The sequence below is a fragment of the Sceloporus undulatus genome, chromosome 1 (genome assembly GCF_019175285.1).
Source record: "Sceloporus undulatus isolate JIND9_A2432 ecotype Alabama chromosome 1, SceUnd_v1.1, whole genome shotgun sequence".
Lineage (NCBI taxonomy): Eukaryota > Metazoa > Chordata > Lepidosauria > Squamata > Phrynosomatidae > Sceloporus > Sceloporus undulatus.
The window spans coordinates 358,588,876-358,610,206 of NC_056522.1; the positions used below are offsets into that span (position 1 = coordinate 358,588,876).

The window sequence follows — 21,331 nt, forward strand, 5'->3', positions numbered from 1 at the left end:
AGGAAATGTATTTAATTTTGAAATGAATTTAAAAACAAGGACAACAAAAAGAACATATGTAACAGCATAAAACAAAATCAGTAAAGAAATAAAACAACTAAACTTAAGATATCATGGATATGCTTGTGGGACAGCTAGAGTATAATTCACTGTTTAATGAAAGACTGGACATATAAATTATATATTATACATATGCTTTCTATGTATGGGTGTGAAAAATTCAGGCATTGGTACTTCATTGGAATTTGATCAAAAATTTGGAGGGCTTTTTCACAGGAAACTAATAGAAATTACAGTACTATAATATCCTCTCTCTCTCTCTCTTTTTTTAATGACCATCTATTTTTCAGGATCTAAGAATCAAGCTTTTACACCTCTGTATCAACTAGCACATAAATAGCCAGATGCAAAACTATTTATGTTTCACAATCTTTTCCTTCAATAGCATCAAGTTTTGATGGAAGTTAAAAAGCATTCTGATCCAATAGACACCACTCCTAACAGACTGGCCTTTACATCAAAGGATCTTTCACAAGATGAGTGCTCTGTAGTTTGAGCTCAAAGGCACAAACTACAGAAAATGGACAGTACCCAAACTGGTCTCAACACATTATGCACAGATGTGGTAGTGCCTAAAGCTCCTCACACTTTCTGTCTGAGTGTGCCTAGGCCTCAGTTCTTTTGACAAGGGAGAGCTTTACTCCAACACCTGCACTTGAAGGAAATAAATAAATCACTTCAAGTCTTGCTTTGCACAAAAAAGGAGAGGATTTAAGATAGCTTTATTTACCTCCAAAGATGAAATGAAATACTATGCCAGAATGCATCCTCCAAGCATGTTATGGAACACAGAGTTTTGGGGAGGGAAATTTCATCATCCTGCAGAAGGGCCTCTTACTTAAACCATGGGCTAGCAATGTTCAAGGAATATACAACAAGTGAATTAGGATCTACTGGTAGATTTCCCCCTAAGTTGCAAGTGATCTGCAAGACTTTCCAAGTTCCAGCTGTTTTACAATAGGAACAACTATAAATACCCCTCTCTCTATCAAAATGTAGAATGGGGATGAGGGTAGGGCGGAAATTGATTTTTGTATGAAAAGGTTGAGAGCTACTCTATACTAAAAGCAAACTTTCTTGGGTTTCCCGTGTACGCAAAGGTACCCTTTAATCCTCAATGTATGTCTGCCGAACTATACTCATAATATGACCAGACTTCTATGGGGGGACTATAATGGCTTACAAATGGCTGCACAAGAGGTGGGTATTTTCTCAAAAGTTGTGCGACCACTGCCATTAGTACAGCCAATCCTTCCACAAGTGCACACACCATCCCCTGTCTCTCACTTTTGATTTGGCAGGCTGGGAGTTAATCAACCACTGTGCAATGGTGAATTCAAAACCATGGTTTTGAATGGTGAATTCAAAACCATGACACTGCCGCACATTTATACTGTACTAAAGGAGTATAAGATCTTGCCCTTTCTGGCTCCGCTGGGTGGATTTGACGGGGGAGAAACGGATCACACAAGTCTGAAAACTGTCCATGCTGTCATAATAACCCTTCTCTATTCTTAAGCCTAAGTGTCTCTATGTGCTTGGAGACCTTACATATACAAACAAAGATATAAAATACTTCCTTTTTGTGTAGTCTGCTACTAATTTGACCCTTTAATAACAGAAAATCAGACCAGTATCACTAAATTTTCACTAGTCTTCTTTTTGTGTGTATGCCTTCAAGTCACTTATTACTTATGACAACCCTAAGGCAAACCTATCACAGAGTTCTCTTGTCTTTGTTCAGAGTGGGATTGTTCAGAGGAGGTTTCCCTTTGCCTTCATCTGAGACTGAATGACTGTGACTTGCCCAAGATCAACCAGTGGGCTCCCATGGCCAAGAGGGACTTCAAACTCTAATCTCCAGAGTTGTAATCCAACATTCAAACTACTAGACCATGCTAGCTCTTAGCCCATTGACCAAGGTCTATATGCAATTGTTACTCCCAAATAGAGTAGACCCATCTGAATCAATGGGAACTTAGTAAAACAACACCTATGCAAGTTCCATCAATTCAATGGATTTATTCTAGCTGGTACTCTAACTAGGTTTCGGCTCATGAAATTAAATGGAATGCTCCAAGTTCAGATATGGTCTCTGGAATATCAGAACCTATCAATACCACTTCCTTTTTCTTCTAATAATGATATATGGTTGTGATAATAATTTATCATCATCTTTATTATTGTTAAGTTGTACAAACAGCAGGATCAAAAGCCCTGCATTCCAATTGACTGAAACAGAGCACAGTTTAAATGGCTTAGGCTGTTCTTCAGGGGTTTTGCAAACCGACACCACTAATGCCACTAATTTTTGTCTGGTAAAACTCTCATGGATTTGAAATATCTTAAGGCTGGGGCAGGGAGAGTGTTAAGAAGCAAAGGTAATTCATATCTAACACTACTAGGTTTAGATCTCCTTCTCAGGAATGGAATTCGTTTACGAATATTACTAGGCATGAGTCAAGAAACCATACAGGTCAAATGTAAATGCTGCCATAGACCTTGAATCAAGCTCCTGATTTTGCAAATCATGTAACGGCAAAGGCAGGTTTGCCCGACCATACAGTAAACAACAGAAAGCTACATCCAGCCACACCTACTTGATAACTATTCCCAAAGGACACATGTTTGTTGCATTCACATTTCTCATTTTCATTGTCTTAACAAAAATACATCAGTTATAGTGGCCCTATTTGCGATTGTGTTTACTTCCAAAAACAGTATTTATGTGACCTAAACTTAAATTTTAAAATGCAGATGACAGTATGTCACTCACTTTTTTAAACCTTTGCACTCAGGATGGAAATGGGGGAGGGTCATTTTTATTAATATTTAGGGAAGGGCCAAAACAAAAAAATAACCCAGGTTCTTAGTATGGGTCAATGTCTTGCTGCGTTCAAAGACTGGTCCCTTAAACAATTAATTACTCTGCCACTTCCTCAAAAATTAATAGCAAATAATCATTCTCTCTCACTGGTGATAAGGCTACCTGGGATCTACACAACATCAGAGCTATGCTTCCAGCCAGAAGCTGATGGAAATGCTTCTTCTATGATCATCTGCAGAGGTGCCAGCGGGTGCGGCAATCACCATGGGTACTGTAAGGTTGGTTACCATGTAAATCTTTCCATAGACCCAGATGAGCAGACTGCAGATTAACCAGATCTGACTGTGTTTTGTAATGATGAACTGATGAATCATGCAGCATTTGCCAGCTGCACCCCTCTACAGGGAAATCCTAACTTCAAAGACATATTGGACCGAGTCTCCCACTTCTGTCTCCTGTGAGGATCTCCCAGCAGCTGCACCCAGAATTCTGAATCTTGGGTGGGTGAAGAAACCATCAACTCTTACGCTCAATAGCTTTACCTTGCCGCCCACTTGGGTAAAACTGCTTTCATCTTAAAATGCTGCCCATAAACTATGCTTTATATTGATGTTATGCCTCTATCAGCAGTTATCTCCCCACCCCACCCTTCTTCCTGAAGAATTACACTATTGCAAGTAAGAAAACAGTATGGGTCAATCACTTAACAAGCATCTTAAAGATGCCATCAGTTTCAAAAACACAATTCATGGGAAACTGCTATCTACCAACCCATTGCCATAATTTATTTTATTTTATGTTATTATTTAGCCTGAAAAGTATTCTCAAACTGAGAAAATTAACATTTAGAGGTTTCATTGTGACTGAGCTTTGTTAATATCACAGCCCTGCATGCTGTGATATTTCATTTTGGAACTTTTGTGCTGACACGGACATAGGTTTTCACAGAAAAGGAACGGGAATGGTGATGCTCAGGCTTATGTGGGAGAAGAGAGAAATGTTATTCTAGCCAATAGTATTACTATGGTTGATCAAGATTGTTAATTTGAGCCATGTGCAAGTTGTGTGTGGACTGGAGCAGGTCTTGCAACAAATCCAGAGAGCACTACAAACCCATCCATAATGGTGCTGGAAGCATTTTCACAACACAAGCTTAGTTAAATTTGCCCATATCAAGCTTATAAATAGCCATTATCTAGTCACATACAACTAACAGGGGTAACCAGTGCTAGACAAAACTGTGGATTGCCCAGTTTTGTAGCAACTTTTATAAACCAGTTTCGAAAGGCTATAAGAATTTATAAATTCTGCACTAGGTAATATACACATTCATTTTCCACATTCCTAAATGCACTCACAAACAACACACATCTCAGTACAAGTGAGTCTCAAAGGCACATTTAAAAAAAAATAGTCAAGTCTAAAAACTACAACATTCAAGAAAGAAGAAGGTTCACTCTCCATAATCCCTACTCATCATTTGGTCATGTCCACTGAAGTTTTGTTATAAACATGATAGTCATTGGTAACTCACTATGTGCCCAGAAGATGGAAGAGAGATTTTTCGGGGTGCGCATACCACAGTTTTGAGGACTAATTTGCAAAACACCACTGTTCAATGTAATGACTCTGGAAAGCAGGAAAACCACAGTTTGGATTATTTTCAAGAGGAATAGTTCAGAATTATTTGTTTAGACTGAATACATTTGAAAGGGTATTTTTGCATGACTGTGAGTTTTGACACTCCTCTGTAAACCTGAAAGTCCGATACCTTTTGCAAAACTAGCAAACCTCACCAGTAACTTGAATGTAGGACAAATACCTCCAAAACCAGAAAAAACAAATTGCAAGAAAAAGATGGGGTGAAATGATTTGAAAATAAAAAAAATGTCTACCATCTTCCAACACAAATATTAATTTTACAGTGGGCTGATCATTTACCAATCTTATGGTAGTTATTCAAAAACTTACAAAATGGTGGCTCAAACTGCCTGGAGCTTTGATTATTACAAGCCTTTAGAATATTCAGAATTATCCAATCCCACTTCTGTAAATTTTTATAGTAAGATATATCTCTGTCCTGACCGAAATCATAAAGCTACACACACACACACACACCCCTTAAGGGAACAAAGATGATGAACATATTGCTAAATAAACTAGTTGATAGGGGTGCAGAAGAAGGGATGAAGAAACAGATTTATTGCAACTGAGAGGCTAAATGTACAGGTTCTTGTATAGAACACAAAAGCTGTAAATCTTCACAGATAATCAAGGATTGAGATGTTGTGATATAAAAGCTTTCTTTGTTCCTTTGTGAATAGATTTGTTTTAGTTAAAACTAAATAGGAACAAATGGGAGGAGGCTACTCAAAAAGGAGGAGGAAGTTTATATAGACAATTTCTATATTTTTGGCTGTACCAGAAGAAGGCTGTCTGAATTATAGATTCTTAGCAATATATGAACAAGAGAATAACTCAAATGAGAAAAATCAATGCATTTGATTTCTGTTGTGGATTGAAACACAGGTTGGACTTTTGTCAAGTGCCTGTCTCAGAAGGCAGGGGGATTTAAGAGGGTTGTACATCATCACCATTATCCACATCCAAACTTGGAACATCGTTCAACTTATGCAGAAGACAGCACTCAACATATTCTGCCAGCTTGTTACGAAGTCATTTTTAAAGTGAAGTGAAAGTTACTTTCTGCATACAATCAGTCTCTCTTCATTCTTTATAACCACACACAAATACACACACATATAAACACACACATTCCCATCAAACTGTTTCAGTGCCCACAGAAATCATTAACTGCTTCCTAATAAGAAATGAATTATTTGCACTTAGCTGAAAGTCATGCACAAGTAAATATAAATAAAATAAACCCAAGCAGGTTCCTGCAAATGCTATAGTTAATCAAACCCAATCTGGGGTTACTTTTGCCAGAACATGATGATGTTCTGATATGATTATCACCACATTCCACCTCCTTCTTCTCCCATCCTAGTGTATGTCTACTGAAACATTAAGTGTGTCTTTTCATTTGTTCTCCAAAAACCCTTTTTGGATACAAACATACATCTGTGTAACTACTCTCTTTGGGAAGAACAACAGGAGGGGTTGCCCTGCAGCTTAACAGCCCCCAAGATATAGTAAAGATTTAGTTGACAGTTCCCCCTCCCAGCTTTCCGAAGGAAGAAGTAGGGGGCAGGAATAAACCTAAATGATTTTGTGAAGCTGTAACTTACTGTGAACACACAAACGCCTTCGCGGCTGAAGCTGGAAAAGCGGCTGCTTAGAGACTACATGAGGACATTTTATGAAAGTAAATAAGCAGAAAAGAAGGAAGGTGTCACTATAACAGCCGTTGGAAGGATCGCACATTTATCAGTAATGCCCGCTCTGTTCTAAGTGCTGGTTTCCCCTCGTCTTGTTATAAAGATATATGCATATGCCTATGCACACTTCTCATGCTTCGGTCCCACTGTAGTCCTGAGTGAACACATAACGGAATGCAGGATTGCAGCCTAAGGTCTGAAATGAGTGCTGCACAACTTTATACAAAGGGAATTGTGCCCTGGCTCTTTTGCATTATCTCTACATTATAATAGCTGTATATAACCTTCGTACTGTGTTTTTAATGCCATTACTAAAGTGTAAAGGCCCCAAAAGGTACTTTTCAATTTCAATCCTAATGCAAACTTACACTGGAGTAAATGGATACTGAATATATTGAGAATGAATTCTAATTCTTAATGAATAAATATGCACAGGATCGTGCTATAATAATTATTTTCTAATCTCATTTGTCCCTTTAAACTGGGATCCACTAAGAAAAAAAAGGTGTAGAAATATTGTTTCAGAAAGAAACAAAGAATAGGTTGGAAACACTTAAACATCTTCTTAAGGTATACTTTAAATGTCTAGAATGGCACATGACTCTCCTTGGTCTCCAAATGCTAATTTTGTTTATTTTTAAAAAACATTGTGAAAAGTTTAAAAGTCCCAGGACCTTAGCAAACTATTGTTGACAAAAAATCAGGAGGATTTTCTTTTATTTTGCAAGAATGACAGAGAGTGGAAAGAATGTGACTTTCTGATCACTTCATCTTCCAGGTTAGTCAAATCAACTGCCCGCCTGTTTCTGTGCTTCCAACAAAGTGAATGAGAACGCTAAACGAAGTAGAGAAATCATCAGATAAACTGCAGGCCCTGTCTAGAGGAGGCTGAAGGCTTTTCGTACAGTGGATGACAGCCCTACTCTTTCGTCTGACCTAATTTATTTCTCTTTCAAGTTCAAATGAAGCCCTCTACCCTGTCAGTAGAGAACATATACCCACAGATTGTGCCATACTTTGAGAAAGAAAACTGTGGAAGAGCTAACAATACCATAAGCTAATAAAACTTCTCCGTGGTCATGCCTTCCTGACAATTTCAGATTCTCTTTACATAAGCATTTGGACAAGGAAGAGTATCCATGATTGTCAAAATGAACAAGGTGTGCATAAGTCAGAACACACACAAAAACACACATTTGTTTACATGCGCACAAAGAGACAGAGTGAGAGAAACTTTTTCATACTGAAGCCTGAGTTCCATTCCTTTTAAACAGGAAATACTTATGTTCAATTTTAAGACAGGCTGAGCTATTAAAGACAACCTGTCCATGTAGATTTCTGACCTCCATAGTCATCATTATAAACAGGAGGTTTTGGTGGCTTTACAACTTCACAACGGTGAATAATATTTGTATGCATTCAACAACTATTTTATCTGTTATTACATTCTGAAATTTGTATGCAAGCGGCACAAATTCCATGTGTAGGTATTAACCATTTGAATAAGCATACCTCCACTAGCACGCAGGTTTTGAAAGATGTGGTTTCATTAAATATTCACTACTGTGAACTATATTTGTATGTATTAGCCTATTAATTACTCTTCTGCTGAATTTGTGCATAAACACATCAGCATAGAGCAAAGGGATCTTGAGATGCACAACTATGGACAAATACATTTTTCCTAGTAAAAACAAAGCTTGTTAAAGATTTTGTCATATCTTTGTAATTCACAACATACACTGGTATTTTTGTGCATATATATATAGTAAAAAGATGTGTGAAAATGTGTGTGTGCTACATATACAACTGCATGCACACACATGCACAATCTATTTGACCATGTTTTCTTTTAGATTTAGCTCGACTGGCCCGGCATTGTTATTCACAATAATCATATGTATATATTCCCCTGTAACAATCTTTCAGGCTCAGCATGGACAAATCTGAACCCATACAGAAGGCAAATTAATCATTATGTGCATATACATTTTCATACTTGTGCATGCTCCTACCCTTTGCTCTCAGCTAATCCAGTATCTCAGAACAGCGAACGGAAAGACAAGCCGTTGACAGTAAAAGACACTGTTAAAAACTAATTTTAATTAAAAGGCATCTATCTTGCCAGAGCTGTTTAATCAGTCATAATTTGCTTAAAAAATAGATTTATCTAACTAGCAATCTCTCTCATCTTGTAGTGTATAGATCTCGGCATGAAAATCGATACCACAACTTTACACCTAAAACATTCTTTTTTGCAGCAGTGCAAACCATGTCTGTTCTCCCTATTCTTCCCTTGCCTCCACTGGTGCCGGGAACCAGAATTTGGTATGAGACAGACTATGAGCGCCCCCTAGCCGTCACAACAAACTACTGAGCACCGCAAGGCAAAAATATGACTTGCAATTCAGCTGAAAAGCTAGTGAAGTTTATTTTGGAAAGTATTTTATAACAACAAACGAAGAGGGTGTAGGGCAATCTAAATAGGAAATGTAAAGGGGGAAAGAAAACCCTTGTGCAAAATGTATTAAACTAATCGTTCACGCTCAAAGCGCACTAAGTTCTGATAAGGAAAGTAGAATGGGTGCCAACTAGAACCACTAACATCTATAATTTGGCTTCCTCTGCCTGGACCACATTCATTCATTCACTGTTTGTGTTCTTCCCTAAGCAGGCAGGCAGACCATTGCTCCACAAACACAAGGCAATTGAGCCTTGGAAAAGGCACACACACACACACAAATACAAATGCACACGCATTTTGCGAATAACTGACTGTATTACACAGGGTGAAAAGGAGTTTTAGCCATGCTTACTAGCACGCTTCAATAAGCTTGACAAAATACTCTCTGCTGTGTTTTCCCTACCAATGAAAAGCAAAGCTGTTTCTTATTCTATCATCCACTCATAAAGCCATTTCTTATCCTGAGCAAATCAAAACAATTCTAAGAAAGCATGAAGACAGTGAGAAAATGCTAGGAAGTATCCAAATACGGGGGGGGGGGATGCATGGGGGGTGTATTTCAAAACAAAACAAATGCAGGAATAAAAAGCTCTTTGAAGTTTGCAATTTTAAGTAAAAAATGATCATGTACAACCTGAAAAGGTGCAGCTTGGATACAGGGAATGAAGAATGCATATTTTCAAAGCCTTTCCTAGGCTCAGCTTGTAACACCTGTGAGAGACAGGCATGTGTTACAGCCCTACAGGTTTGCCAAAAAATGCAGCCTATAATTTCCTTTCTAGCTGATTCTTTAGTTACACCAATGGGATGTGATCGGCTTTGACTGTTAGTTTTCTTGAACATCTTCAAGTGACCTTTTCTACTACAGGAAACCTTTTTTAAAAACCTGGAAAAGTAATAGAAGATGTTTTCTCTCCACTGAAATCATGTGAGCAGTGAAGATCAAGAGGGTGAAATCAGAAAACCCTAGCAAGTAACCTGTTGGCCAGGAACTTTAGAAATCTAATTGAAATTTCTGTATATGGATGTTTTTTCCCCAGGTATCTCTCTCTCACACACACACACACAATTTCTTCAAGTGAGTTCAACCTTGTTTTACAAGTGAAGGTCATTTAATCTGAAGGTTACTCTGATTTCATTCTAATATATTCCACCATTCCTAAAATGCAGAACAATGTCTCTGTTTTAGCAACTAGACCAAAAAAAAAATCTGTTGTAGAAATTGAGCCAGAGTGACTGTCCTTCATACAGAAAAATTCTATACCTTATCTGTCTGGGTTTTAATCAAGATCTCATGTTCACTTTCTAAACGTTATGTAACTTTTGCTGTATTTTCACAGGAAGCCAGCATTGGAGACAAATCCAGATTTGCTCATCCATCGGCTCTTCATCTACCACAAACAGATGAGGACTCATTTGGGAAGAGTCTCACTGGCATCATAGCTCTAAACGAATAAGTAAAAATACCAAGATAATAAAATCAGAGAGCTATTTCTGTGGACAGTAACACCATATTTTGCTGATCTGATCTGAATCTGGATTGTACCCTTTCGACTGCGAATCCTATGCATACTTACTTGGGGCCAAAACCTACTGAGCTGTGCTTACTTCTGAGGAACCATGTATAAGACCAGAGCGCAAAATGATTTTTTCCCCTCCTTTCACACTCACTCTCTGTTTGTTTGTCATTTGGGATAGCATATCTTTCAGCATCCACAGAGACAAAAAAAACCTTTAAAGACTCCAATGAAGAGGGTCAACATTCAACCCATTTGCCCCTCCTTGCTTTCACAACTGACCCTGTTTAGGAGGGTAGCCGAAATGCAGCGCCATTCTCTCCTGACAGGTTGCTTGACAGTGAGTCATCAAATAGCTGCAGTTCTCAAAACACATCAGATTCATTCAGAAAAGAAAAGGGGGGGGGAAGAGAACTTTCTTTCTGTGCTTTTTTTTCAAACTTCCCTGTGTTTGATTTTTCTTTCCTTTCCTTTTCCTTTTCTTTTAGCAGGCTCCTCATTAATTCATGCATAACTCCTTCCTATAAATGGGTCGAACTCAAATGCCAGGTGCTGAAAGTTATATTTCAGAAGGAACTGGCCAAAACCACCTCTCCCTTGCCTAACACAACCCTATGAAATTCATGGGGTCACCTAACACCTATGTTGCCTAACACAACCCTATGAAATGCGTGGAGTTGACAGGAGACTTGAAGGCACATATACACACACATACACTACCATTTTTCTGGAAATCTTTATAGTTTAAACACTCTTGTGGACTTTTCCCATTCTGATCTACACACAAACACAGATACACACACACCATTTGTACCCATGGCCCCTCTGTCTCTCCCCCACTTTTTTGCACAGCTCATGTGGCCGCTCTCTCCTTGTTTAGCCCCTTCCAGATGGAAGGATGGATGGAAGAAGTAAAGAGAAAAAGAGAATTAGAATTTCTTGCTCTGTGTGATCTAAGCTTTTTCTTCTTGGTGGAAGGATGGATGGAAGAAGTAAGGAGAGAATCAGAATTTCTTGCTCTGTGGGATCTAAGCCTTTTCTACCAGATGGAAGGATGGATGGAAGAAGTATAGGAGAGACAGAGAATTAAGAGTCTCTTTCTCTGTGGGGTCTAAGCCTTTTCTTCCTCCATTAATCCACACTGTGCAGGCAGCTCTTTGGGGGTGGCTTCCAAAACACCTTCAGAGTTCAACCCAAATCATTTAGAGCTCTCATTTTCACAACAGAGAAAGGTCTGAAATCCACACACAAACCTACCTGGCCAAAATGTTGCCTTTCTCTCCTCCTCCTCCTCCTCTTACATTTCCATGCAGTATTGCCCTTCTCACCTTTTCCCTAGCTTTCCCCACCCCAGTGTCCAAAAACCAAGCTCCTCATGCAAAGCATGCAGAAAAATAAAAGGAATCTGGTTTGCTTTGAATAAGTTGGAATTCTCAGAGAGGGAAAGAGAGGAACCCCCCCTTCTCTCTTTCAAAGCAAAAGGCTAGATTTTCTCAATTAAAAAGAGAGTTTGCAGTGTTCTGTGCTTGGTCTGTTTGGGTTTGGTAGTGGTTACTTTATACACACACACACACACACTTTATCTGGGGGCTCAGCACCATCACAGTTGGGAAACAAGCGCTCCAAATCCATGGAAAGGCTGAGCACAAATGCATCTTCATTGGTGCTTCAGAAAAGATACCGAGAATGGGGCAGAAAGAGACCCATCCATAAAGAAGAGGGGAATCAAAAAATAAATCAATCCCAAAACCCAAGCATCTTGGATCCCTGACCATCCTGAGGTAGTCTTATAAGTAAGATTTAAAAAATTAAAACCAAATGCGGATAACAAAGGAGAGGCAAAGAGAGAAACCGCTGTCATCCTGGCAGATGGCTGCTAGCCTTGCAGGAGTGAGGGGGAAGGGAGGGGAGGTGTATATGTATTTATTTGAAAAGGTAGCATGCATATTCTATTTCTCTCTCTCTCTCTCTTTTCCTCTCCAACCCTCTCCTTTTCTGGGGCTCATCCACATGCAAACACCAGGCGCCCTTCTTCTCTCCACGCGCAAAGGCTGCCTTGCAAAAGAAAAAGGCTCTTGCAAAGGAGCTGTTCTTTTCGGCGTTTGCTTTGGATTTGTTTGGGCTCTGATTTCAATCCTTTTTTTTTTCCCTTCCCCCTTCCCTTCTTTCTCCTCCAGTCTTCTCATCTACCACCCCCTCCTCCGATCCTTCAAACACAACTTATATTTTTTAAAAGAAACTACTTTCCAGTTGGTGAGAGGAGGGCACCACTACTACCCTCCAGGCATTTTCGTCCCAGCAAAACGCCAAGAGAGAAGAAGGCTAACAGAACGGCAAGAGAGGCACCTTCCAAAGGGTTGGGTTTCTCAACTGAAAGAAGAAGGAGAAGAGATAGCAAAGGAGAGGGAGGGAAGGAGAAGAAAGTGGGGTTTCTTTTTTTTTCTTTTCTTTTCTTTTTTTTTTTTGAATGAAAGGTGGCTTGCTTTGAATGAAGAGAGCAGGAGGTTCTCCAAAGAAAAGGTCTCCAGTTGAGTGACACCCCCCTCATGCTTTGGATAGGGACTCCCCAAGACTCTTCCCTCAGCAACTCTTGGATCCTACCTCCCCAACACACAACACATACACACACACGCCTCTTGTGCAAAGGGTACTTCGCTCTAGAGCTTTAAATCTTTAAGGAAGATCTCCACCAGCACCACCATCTCTCCTATGCGCCCTGAAACTCTTTCTGGGTGCAATAGTCTTCTTCCCCCACCTATACACACACACACACACACACACTGGAACTCTTTCTGGGTGCAGTGGGTTCCCAACACCACCATCACTGCCCCCCCTCTCTCTCTTTGCAAAAACAAAAAAGTGAAGCATTTTTTGCAGGACTTGTGCAAAGGCTTTTTTTGCAAACTGGGCGCTCTCTCTTTTGCCAACCCTCTCTCCTTCCGTGCAAAATGGTGTGGACATAGGAGACATTAAAGATACATTTCCTCAGCCTCCATCCCACCCCACAAGCCACCAATTTCCCACACTTTTCTCCCTCACTTCCCAGCTCCCTTGCAAACCTGTCCTCCTCTCCTTTGGGGGGGGGCACCTGGTTTGCATCTGCACTGAGGGAATAATCAGGTTTGAGCCCACTTTAAGACTCCTGCCTCAAGGCTATGGCATTCTGGGGGGTGCCCCAACAAACGACCGTCCCCAGAATGCCACAGCCTTGAGCCAGGGCAGTTAAAGTGGGCTCAAACCCGATTAATCCCCCAGTGCGGATGCAACCTTGGTACACCAGACAGAGGCTTCCTCTATGAGATACATATATATACTATGTATCTCTCCCTCTAAGGAGAGATCTATAATGCATCCCATGTCCACAAAAGGTGTCCTGCTCTCTGGACCTGGTTGGAGGAAGATGGAAGAAGGAGAGGAGGCGATCTTGGAGCGCTTTCTTTCTTTCTTTCTTTCTTTCTTTCTTTCTTTCTTTCTTTCGTCTCAATCTACCTGTCCTCCAGACCCGCGCCTCTCTGTCTCCTTTTGCCCAGTTCCCTGCCGAGAAAGCTCTGCTGCCTCCTCTCCATCGCGGGGCCCAGGCGGCCTCCCTTCTTCTTCCAGGTGGTTCCCATTAAGGCGCCCGACTCCTTCTCCTTCTTCTCCCCCAGCCCCCTTCTCCTTTCCGGCAAGTTTGGAACCAAGCTCCTCTCGCCTCCATCCTTCCCGTTTGCAGACCCAGCTCAAACTTTTTTTTCCACTTCTCTCCTCCTCTTCCCACCTTCAGCATCCCCACCTTCACCCCCTTCCCTTCTTCCCCAAACTCTTCCTCCCTTCCCTTCCTGGCCCCCATCGACCTACCTTCCTCTCCCTTGAATTCTTCCTTTAAGGAAGATCCACCACCACCCCCATCATCCCCTTCCCTTCTCCCCTACAACTTTTTCCTCCCTTCCCTTCCTCTCCCTCCAAATCTTTAAGGAAGATCCACCACCATGACCACCACCATCATCCCCTTCCCTCCCAAAAAGAGAAAGCTTGCCCTCATCGACCTACCTCCTTCTCCCTTGAAATCTTCCTTTAAGAAGATACACCACCATCACTATTACCACCATCGTCTCCTTCCTTCCCTCCCAACAAAAAGGAACTCTTGCCCCTTGAAATCTTCCTTGAAGAAGACCCTCCACCATCACTATTACCACCAGCATCCCCTTCCCTTCTCCTCAAACTCTTGTCCCCATCGACCTACCTTCCTCTCCCTTGAACTCTTCCTTTGAGGAAGGTCCATCCTCCTCCTGCTCTCCTCCTTAGAAGAAGCAACTCTCCATCCCCAAACCAGGAGCCTTTTTCCTCCTGCGCTCCAGGACCCCCATTAAGTTTCCCATCTCTCCCTCGACCCCCTCCCCATCCCTCCCAGATCCCCCAGACACGCATCCCCACATCCCCACAAACACAGGAAGAGGGAGGCTTGGGGTGCCTCTCTTTGGCTGCCACTTACGCGGGAGGATGTCCCTTTGCGATAAGTGCTGCGGGTTGCCCTGCTTGCGACGGGACATTGCCCTGGCATTTACACGGTCATCGCCCGGAGAGCTGGACTTGGGTCGGCTGTGGGGGGCAATCGGGGGGCAGGAAGGGGCTGCGGTCCTCCTCTTGGCCTCCTCCTCCTTCCTCTTCCTCCTCCTCCTCTTCTTCGAGTTTTCTTCTTCGCGGAGAAAAAAAATAATCGCGATCAAGAAGAATCAAGAGGATGAATGGAAGAGAGGCGAAACTCTCTCTCTCTGCTGCAGCTTGGCGCACTCAAGGTCTTTCCTTAAGTCACAAGAAGATCATCATCATCATCAACAACAACATCAGGATGGAAGCCGCCAGACCAGGGTCTTTTGGGGGCTTCTCCCCCCTTTCCCCCCGCACCGCTTCCAGGTCTTTTCTTGAACTTCGGGAGAGAAGGGAGATGCTGGCTTTTCCCTCTTCCCTTCCCTCCCCTTTTCTCACCAAGCGCAGAGACACTTTTTTTCTTTATTAGTATTTTCGTATTTCTTAAGAGGAGAAGGGGAAAAGGAGAAAGATGATGGGGAAAAAGAAAGGAAGGGGGAAGAGAAAGAAAAGAGGAGGGGAGACGCACCCTCAAGTGCACTTCTTCCACCTGGAGGAAGGAAGGAAGGGAGGAAAGGAGGGCTTTCTATTTTGAAAATAAAAGAGTAAAAATTGGATCGCTCAAAAGTCGGGGGAGAAAGAAGGGGGAAAGCAGGCAAGAAAAGCTGGCCCTTGGCTGGCAATGTTCTCTCTCTGTCTCTCTCTCTCTTTGGGAAAGGGGTGGCCCCAAGTGTGTCTCCTTCCTTCCTTCCTTCCTTCCTTCCTTCTGCTGGGCAGTTCAAGGGCCCCCAGCAGGATGGGCTCCGGGGGTTGGCATCCTAGGAGGAGGGCAGTGCGGCTTGGCTTGGCCAGTGGCCCCCTCTTGCCTTGCCTTGCCCTGCCTCCCCTTGGCTTCTTGGCCCAGGCTTTGGCTGGCGAGGGAAGGAGGCAGGCAGGGAGGGAGGGAGGGAGGCCGGCTGCCTGTCTGTCTGCCCTGGGCGCCCCGGTGGCCAGGAGCGTGAAGATGGCGGAGTCCTTGGTTCCCTGGGAGCCTCGCTCTCTCTATGGCTGGGTCTGCCTCCGTACAATGGGATAAAATTCAAGTTCAAGTGCGGACGTGACGTTTAATCTGCTCTAGAGACAAAAAAGACCTCGAGAGTAGGAGCACTGGGGGCGACTAGCGGTGGCTTTTTAACACTGTACCCTGCGAGGAGAGAAGGAGAAAGAGGAGGAAGAGGAGGAGGAGGAGAAGGAAGGAAGGAAGGAAGGAAGGAAGAGAGGGGGGAGGAAGAGAGAGAGAGAGAGAAGGAAAGGGGGAAGGGAGGAAGAGAGAAAGAAGGAATGAAAGGGGGAAGGGAGGAAGGGAGGAAAGAGAGAAAGGAGGAGGAAGGAGAGAAGAAAAAGGGGAAGGAAGGAACGAAGGAGGGAAGGAATAGGAACAAGAAAGAGAGAAAGAAGGGATGAAAGGGGAAGGAAGGGAGGGAGAAAGAAAAAGAGAAAAAAGGAAGGGAAGGAGGGAAGAAAGAAGGAAGGAAGGGAGGTGGCACTTCTTGATTCCTTTTCCCATGCCTTTCTTGGAAAAGAAGAAAAAGAGCGCTACCTGTTCTTTTATAATATACCACCAGTGTGCTAGTGCGATTTACCTTATTGCCCACGCGAAAAGCACAGTCATCTTGTTTGCAAGCTTTTCGCGGCGTGCTCCATGGGCTTCTTCCTCAGGCAAGAAGTTACAAACCAAACAGGGAAAAAGAAATGGGAAGAGGAAGGAAAAGAAGGGGAAAGAAACCACTGGAGATGTTGGTCAGACGCCCTGCATTTGGGGTTTCACGTCCCTTAGAAAAGATGGCATGCTATGTGGGGAGGATAAGGCAAAAGGGAACCTCCCCGTTCAGAACATCTTTACTAAGACTCTTTACACACACACACACACACACCACCAGAGAGTTTTGAGGGTATGGTATGTATGTGTAAGATATATCATATCTATATATCCATTCCAAGTTGGGAAGGAAATGCCACCCCTTTGCAAAAAGTGTATGTATGTGTGTATATAGGCAGTACTCGCTCTTCCTCCTCTCTCTCTCTCTATATATATTAAAATACAAATACATTCCAGGTTGGAAAGAAAATATGGTTAGGACAAGTTTTGAATGTGCTATCCATACTATATAAGTCCCTAGATAGATTACATAGAAATAATTAATATGCATTATACACACACACACACACACACACACCACACAACTCCCAAATGGGGCGGCAGTTCCTTCCAACTGGTAGGTTGTGTGGTGTGTGTGATCTTACACAAGCCCTCAATCTAGGTGAGAGCGACGGTTTCCTTCCAATCTGTCACCACGTACACAAACAAATACTCATATATTTGTATAAGATTATAGATTACAGTTGGAAAAGAAAACTGCGCTCCGATTAGTTTAGAGATGCATGTGTGCGCGCGCTGTATGTACTGTGTAATTTTGTGTTATGTGTTTGTTGTGTGTGTACACACACACACACACACAGACATTACAACATACGTTTACACTCTACATTGAACGGAAACTGCGCATAGTTTTGTGTGTTGTTGTGTTTGTGTGTGTTTGTGTGTGTTATCCACACTCGCCCAAAGCCCTCACTTGCCAATTTGGAGGGACAGGCTAGCCTTTCCTTGCTGCAACACTTCGGGTGAACGGAGCCCTGGCGCCCAACAAAGTACAACTCTTAGAATTCCAAAGAGTACTGAGCCAGACAGTTTAGTTAAAGCGGCGTTCCAACCGGATTATTTCTGCAGTGCGGATATAGCAATAAAACCTAAATCGATTATAAAGGGGGCTTGGATTGCTTTTGGGTTAATCCCTGCTAAGAATGGCTGCATCCACACTGGAGAGATAACAGGTTTGGCGCCGCTTGAGCTTGCCAGGGTCAGGCTATATAGAATTTCTGGGGATTGGTGAGAAGTTTCGCCTTCTCTGTCCGAGGCTCGGAGGCACAAGAAAGGACAAAGTTCCCGAAATTTCATTAGCAGCGAGTTGTGGGCAGCTCAAGGTGGTTGTCAAAGTGGATTACTTCTACAGTGCAGGATGGAGGGGACCCAGTTTACTATCGCGCGTAGGTAAGAGAAAGCATTTTCCAGAGGGCTGAAAAAAAGTAAACTGTTTGGAAAGGCAGATACTAAATATGTTGTTGAATGCAAGATGCAAAAGTTGTTGAACTATGTGATGTCGACTTTTGAGGATTTGCACCATGCTTCCTCTAAGGATAGAGAGAGTGTGACTTGCCCTTTCTTTATTCCTTTCCTTCCTTCCTTCCTTCTTCCATCCCTCCCTCCCTTCTTTTCCTTTTCCTTCCTTCCTTCTTTTTCTTTCTCTGCCTTGTTCGTCTATCCCTCCCTCCCTTCTTTCTTTCTGTCTCTGCTCCCTTCCTCCTCTTTCTTTCTTTCTTTCTTTTTTCTCTGCTTCCTTCCTTCCTTCCATCTTCCTTCTTTTCCTTTCTTCCCAGGGGTTTTTCTTGCCCGGATTTGACCCTGCTCTTTCTTTGTCCCAGTGAATACATTCACCACTTCATGTGCTGCTTCTCCAAGGAATAAGGACAGAAGGCAGTTCAAGGCAAAGAAGATTGGCCACACTTCCATTGGCTGCGTCCGCACTGCAGAAATGATCCGCTTTGACACCGCTTTGACTGCCCTGGCTCTTCCTGAAAGTATCGTTTGTTTGCGGCACGATCCACGATCCTTGAGGTGCGGAAGGCAATTAACAGGATCTCTCTCGAAAAGATGGGAGGCTGAAATAAAGAATGCAATGGATAATAGTGATGATGATGGTGGTTGTGATAGTCATCATGTTCCTGCTCTTCTTGCTTTTGCTAAGAGCACCTCAGTGTTTCTTCTGAAACTTTTTTGGTCCATCCAGACTTCCTTAGAAAGCCAAAGTTGGTTGAAGTGTGCTTAAAATGGATGCCTTTCCACATTTAGGGAAAAGTCCAAGATAAATTGTGAGTGGTGTGTGCACAGACCCAGAAGGGCAGTGGTCACTTTGCTCTTGTGTTAACTTCCCCGCGTCGATTCAGTAATATATTTTTACATGTGGACGATGCATCTCCAAGGCCCCCTTCTCCTCCCCTGCTTGCTCGGTCCTGCAGATTCAGACCCATCACCTCCTTTATAGACTCTGTCAGCAGTGGTCCCCAAACGGGGCCCTTTAATAGAGTTTTGCTTCAGCTCCCAGAATCCCAGGCTATTGGCCCAACATGCCTGAGGCTTCTGGGAGCTGAAGTCCAAAATCTCTTTAAAGGGCACAGTTTGGGGACCACGCCTTCCTCTCTTCCCCTCCAACTTTCCCAGCATTGTTACTTCTTTCCAATGAGCCCTGCCTTCTCATGTGTGCCCAAAGTACGGCAGCCTCAGTTGGGTCCACTTTGGCTTCCAGGGAGATTCCTGGCTCGATCTGCTTGGTTCCCATTCGCTGGTCTTTTGGTTGATCCTCAGCACTCTTCTGCAGCACCGCATCTCTATAGGGAATCGATGCTTGGAGGAGCCTAACTTTGGCGCCCAGTTGTATCTCTTTGCATTTGAGGTCTTTCCCACTTTCTTTCTTGCTTACTCTTCCTCTTTCCCATCAATGCTTGGTCCAGGTCTGAGAACTCTGTTGCTCTTTTCTATTGGGGAAATACACTGAAGTCTACAAAAGCTCATATGCTGCCAACTTCTTCCTTTCGTGTGATTTCAAAGGGGCTTCAAGATCTCTCTATCTACTGATTCTACGACTAACACGGCTATGTCTTTGAATTTGCTCCCTCATTGCCTAAGTGAACTTTGCAACAGCAAGTGTAGCATAGCAAGTACATTTCTATACCGCTTCTATCAGGGCACCTAAGCGGTTTACTTGCGCAGGCAGAGATGCCAGTCAGGAGTTTCCACCAAGTTGGGAGATCGTGTTGGCATCTTTAGACCAGGAAAGCTTGAACCCAACTGTTCCTCCTTAAGGTAAAGGGTGAGAGGGGGCAGAGTGCGAAGGAGGGAGATCATTGAGAAGAGAGAAGAATTGAAGAAGATTAGAAGGAAGGAAGGAAGGAGAAAAAGAGTAGAAGTAGTGTGGTAGTTTAGAAAGTAAGAGGTTAGGGTTTAACTTTTAGGAAGGGGAGAAGATGGAAGATGAGCCTGAAGATGGTTAATAAACAATACATAAAAACGAACAACTGTATTGTATGTCTGAAACGAAACTTTATTGTTTGCATGATTATGTAATATGAAAATAAAAAGACTATATTACGAAAAAAAGAAGCCAAACTGTTCCTCCCAAAGAATCCCACTTTTTAATTATTATTTTAGAAAGGAAGTTCTTTTCAAAGGGAAGGCTTTGGAAAAACTGCCAGGATGAAGCAGAGGCCACTCCAGAGGAGAAGGGCAAAGAAACACCCCCCCGAACCCGTACTTCTCTCTCTCTCTCTCTCTCTCCAGAGAGATTAGTTCTAGATCTTTCTTTGACCTGACTTCTTTGGCTCCTGGGCTCCAGGATCCCAGCACTTTGGGTCGCTCTGTCCTCAGGAAGAAAGAAAGAGAAAGAAAGAGAGGGAGGAGGGAGTGTGTTCCTCTCTCTCTCTTCTCTCTCTCTCTCATTGCAAATTCAGATGGAGAGACGGGGGAGAGGGGGAGAGAAAGAGAGAGAACCTCCTTTCCCCCCACGCAATATTTGTGTTATGTACAAAACGGTGGGAAATGCTCTTCGAAGGTGTTTGGAGGGCAGAGTCGGGCTGCCGCTTGCTTGCGCTTGCAAGGGAGGCAGCCAGGGGAGGCTCTCCTTTAGTTTTCCAAGGCTGGAGGGGATGATGGTTGGTGGTGATGGTGGTGCTGGGGATGATGGGAAGCCAAGGGATCTCCGCAGCAGCCAAGACCCGGAGCAGGTGGATCCAGCCCGAGCAGCCCGGGGATCCAGCCGCCACCGCCAGCCTCCCCTCCATCCTCCTCCTCCTCTTTCTTTTCTTCCTTCCCCCTTCTGTCTCTCTCTCCTTCCTTCTCATGGCGGGGAGGGCTGGGGCTCTGCTTGGCTTCCCAACCTCCCTCCCCCCAACCTCCCGACTTCTTCTCCCAAACCCTGGAGTGTGTGTTGTGTGTGTCTGTGGGGGGTGGCTCCATCCCATCCCAGTTCCATCCAGGGGCGGCTTTGGGGGGCAGCAGAAAGGGGATGGCTTACTCTTGATCACCTCTCTCTCTCTCCCCAAGACCTTGTCCCCCCCCCCCCAGGCCTCGCCAAGCCTCAGCCCGGAGAGGAAGAGGAGGCAGCAGACAGCGCTCCCACTGCCTCCCTCCTCTTTCCCTCCTTCAGCCGGGCTTCTCGCCTTCGGAGCTTTCCCTTTGGGGTCCTGGGGCAAGCCGGCTCAGCCATCCCAGCAGGAGGGGTCTGTGGGTTCAGCGGGGGCTGTGGGTTGGCTTGGATTCCCTCACAAACAACTTTCCTTCCTTTCTTTCTTCTTCTTTTGAGCCGTCCTCTTTTTTTCTTTTTCCTTCCTTGTTTTTCGGTCTTTCTCTTGTCTTTCCTCCCTCCTTCCCTTCTTCTCCCTTATTTCTTCCTCCTTACCTTCCCTT

At 43.3% G+C, this 21,331-nt stretch overlaps 1 protein-coding gene across 4 annotated transcripts in view; it reads right to left on the reverse strand.

Moving 5' to 3' along the window:
- BCL11B (BAF chromatin remodeling complex subunit BCL11B) overlaps window positions 1-15,226 on the reverse strand; it is a 174,135-nt gene extending 158,909 nt beyond the window's left edge. For all 4 annotated transcript variants that reach the window (XM_042445486.1, XM_042445484.1, XM_042445485.1 and 1 more), the window contains exon 1: window positions 14,681-15,226. In XM_042445486.1, the coding sequence (XP_042301420.1) occupies window positions 14,681-14,738 (58 nt within the window). In that variant the 5' untranslated portion in view covers window positions 14,739-15,226. The remainder of the gene's footprint in view (window positions 1-14,680) is intronic.
- Window positions 15,227-21,331: the final 6,105 nt, after the last annotated feature.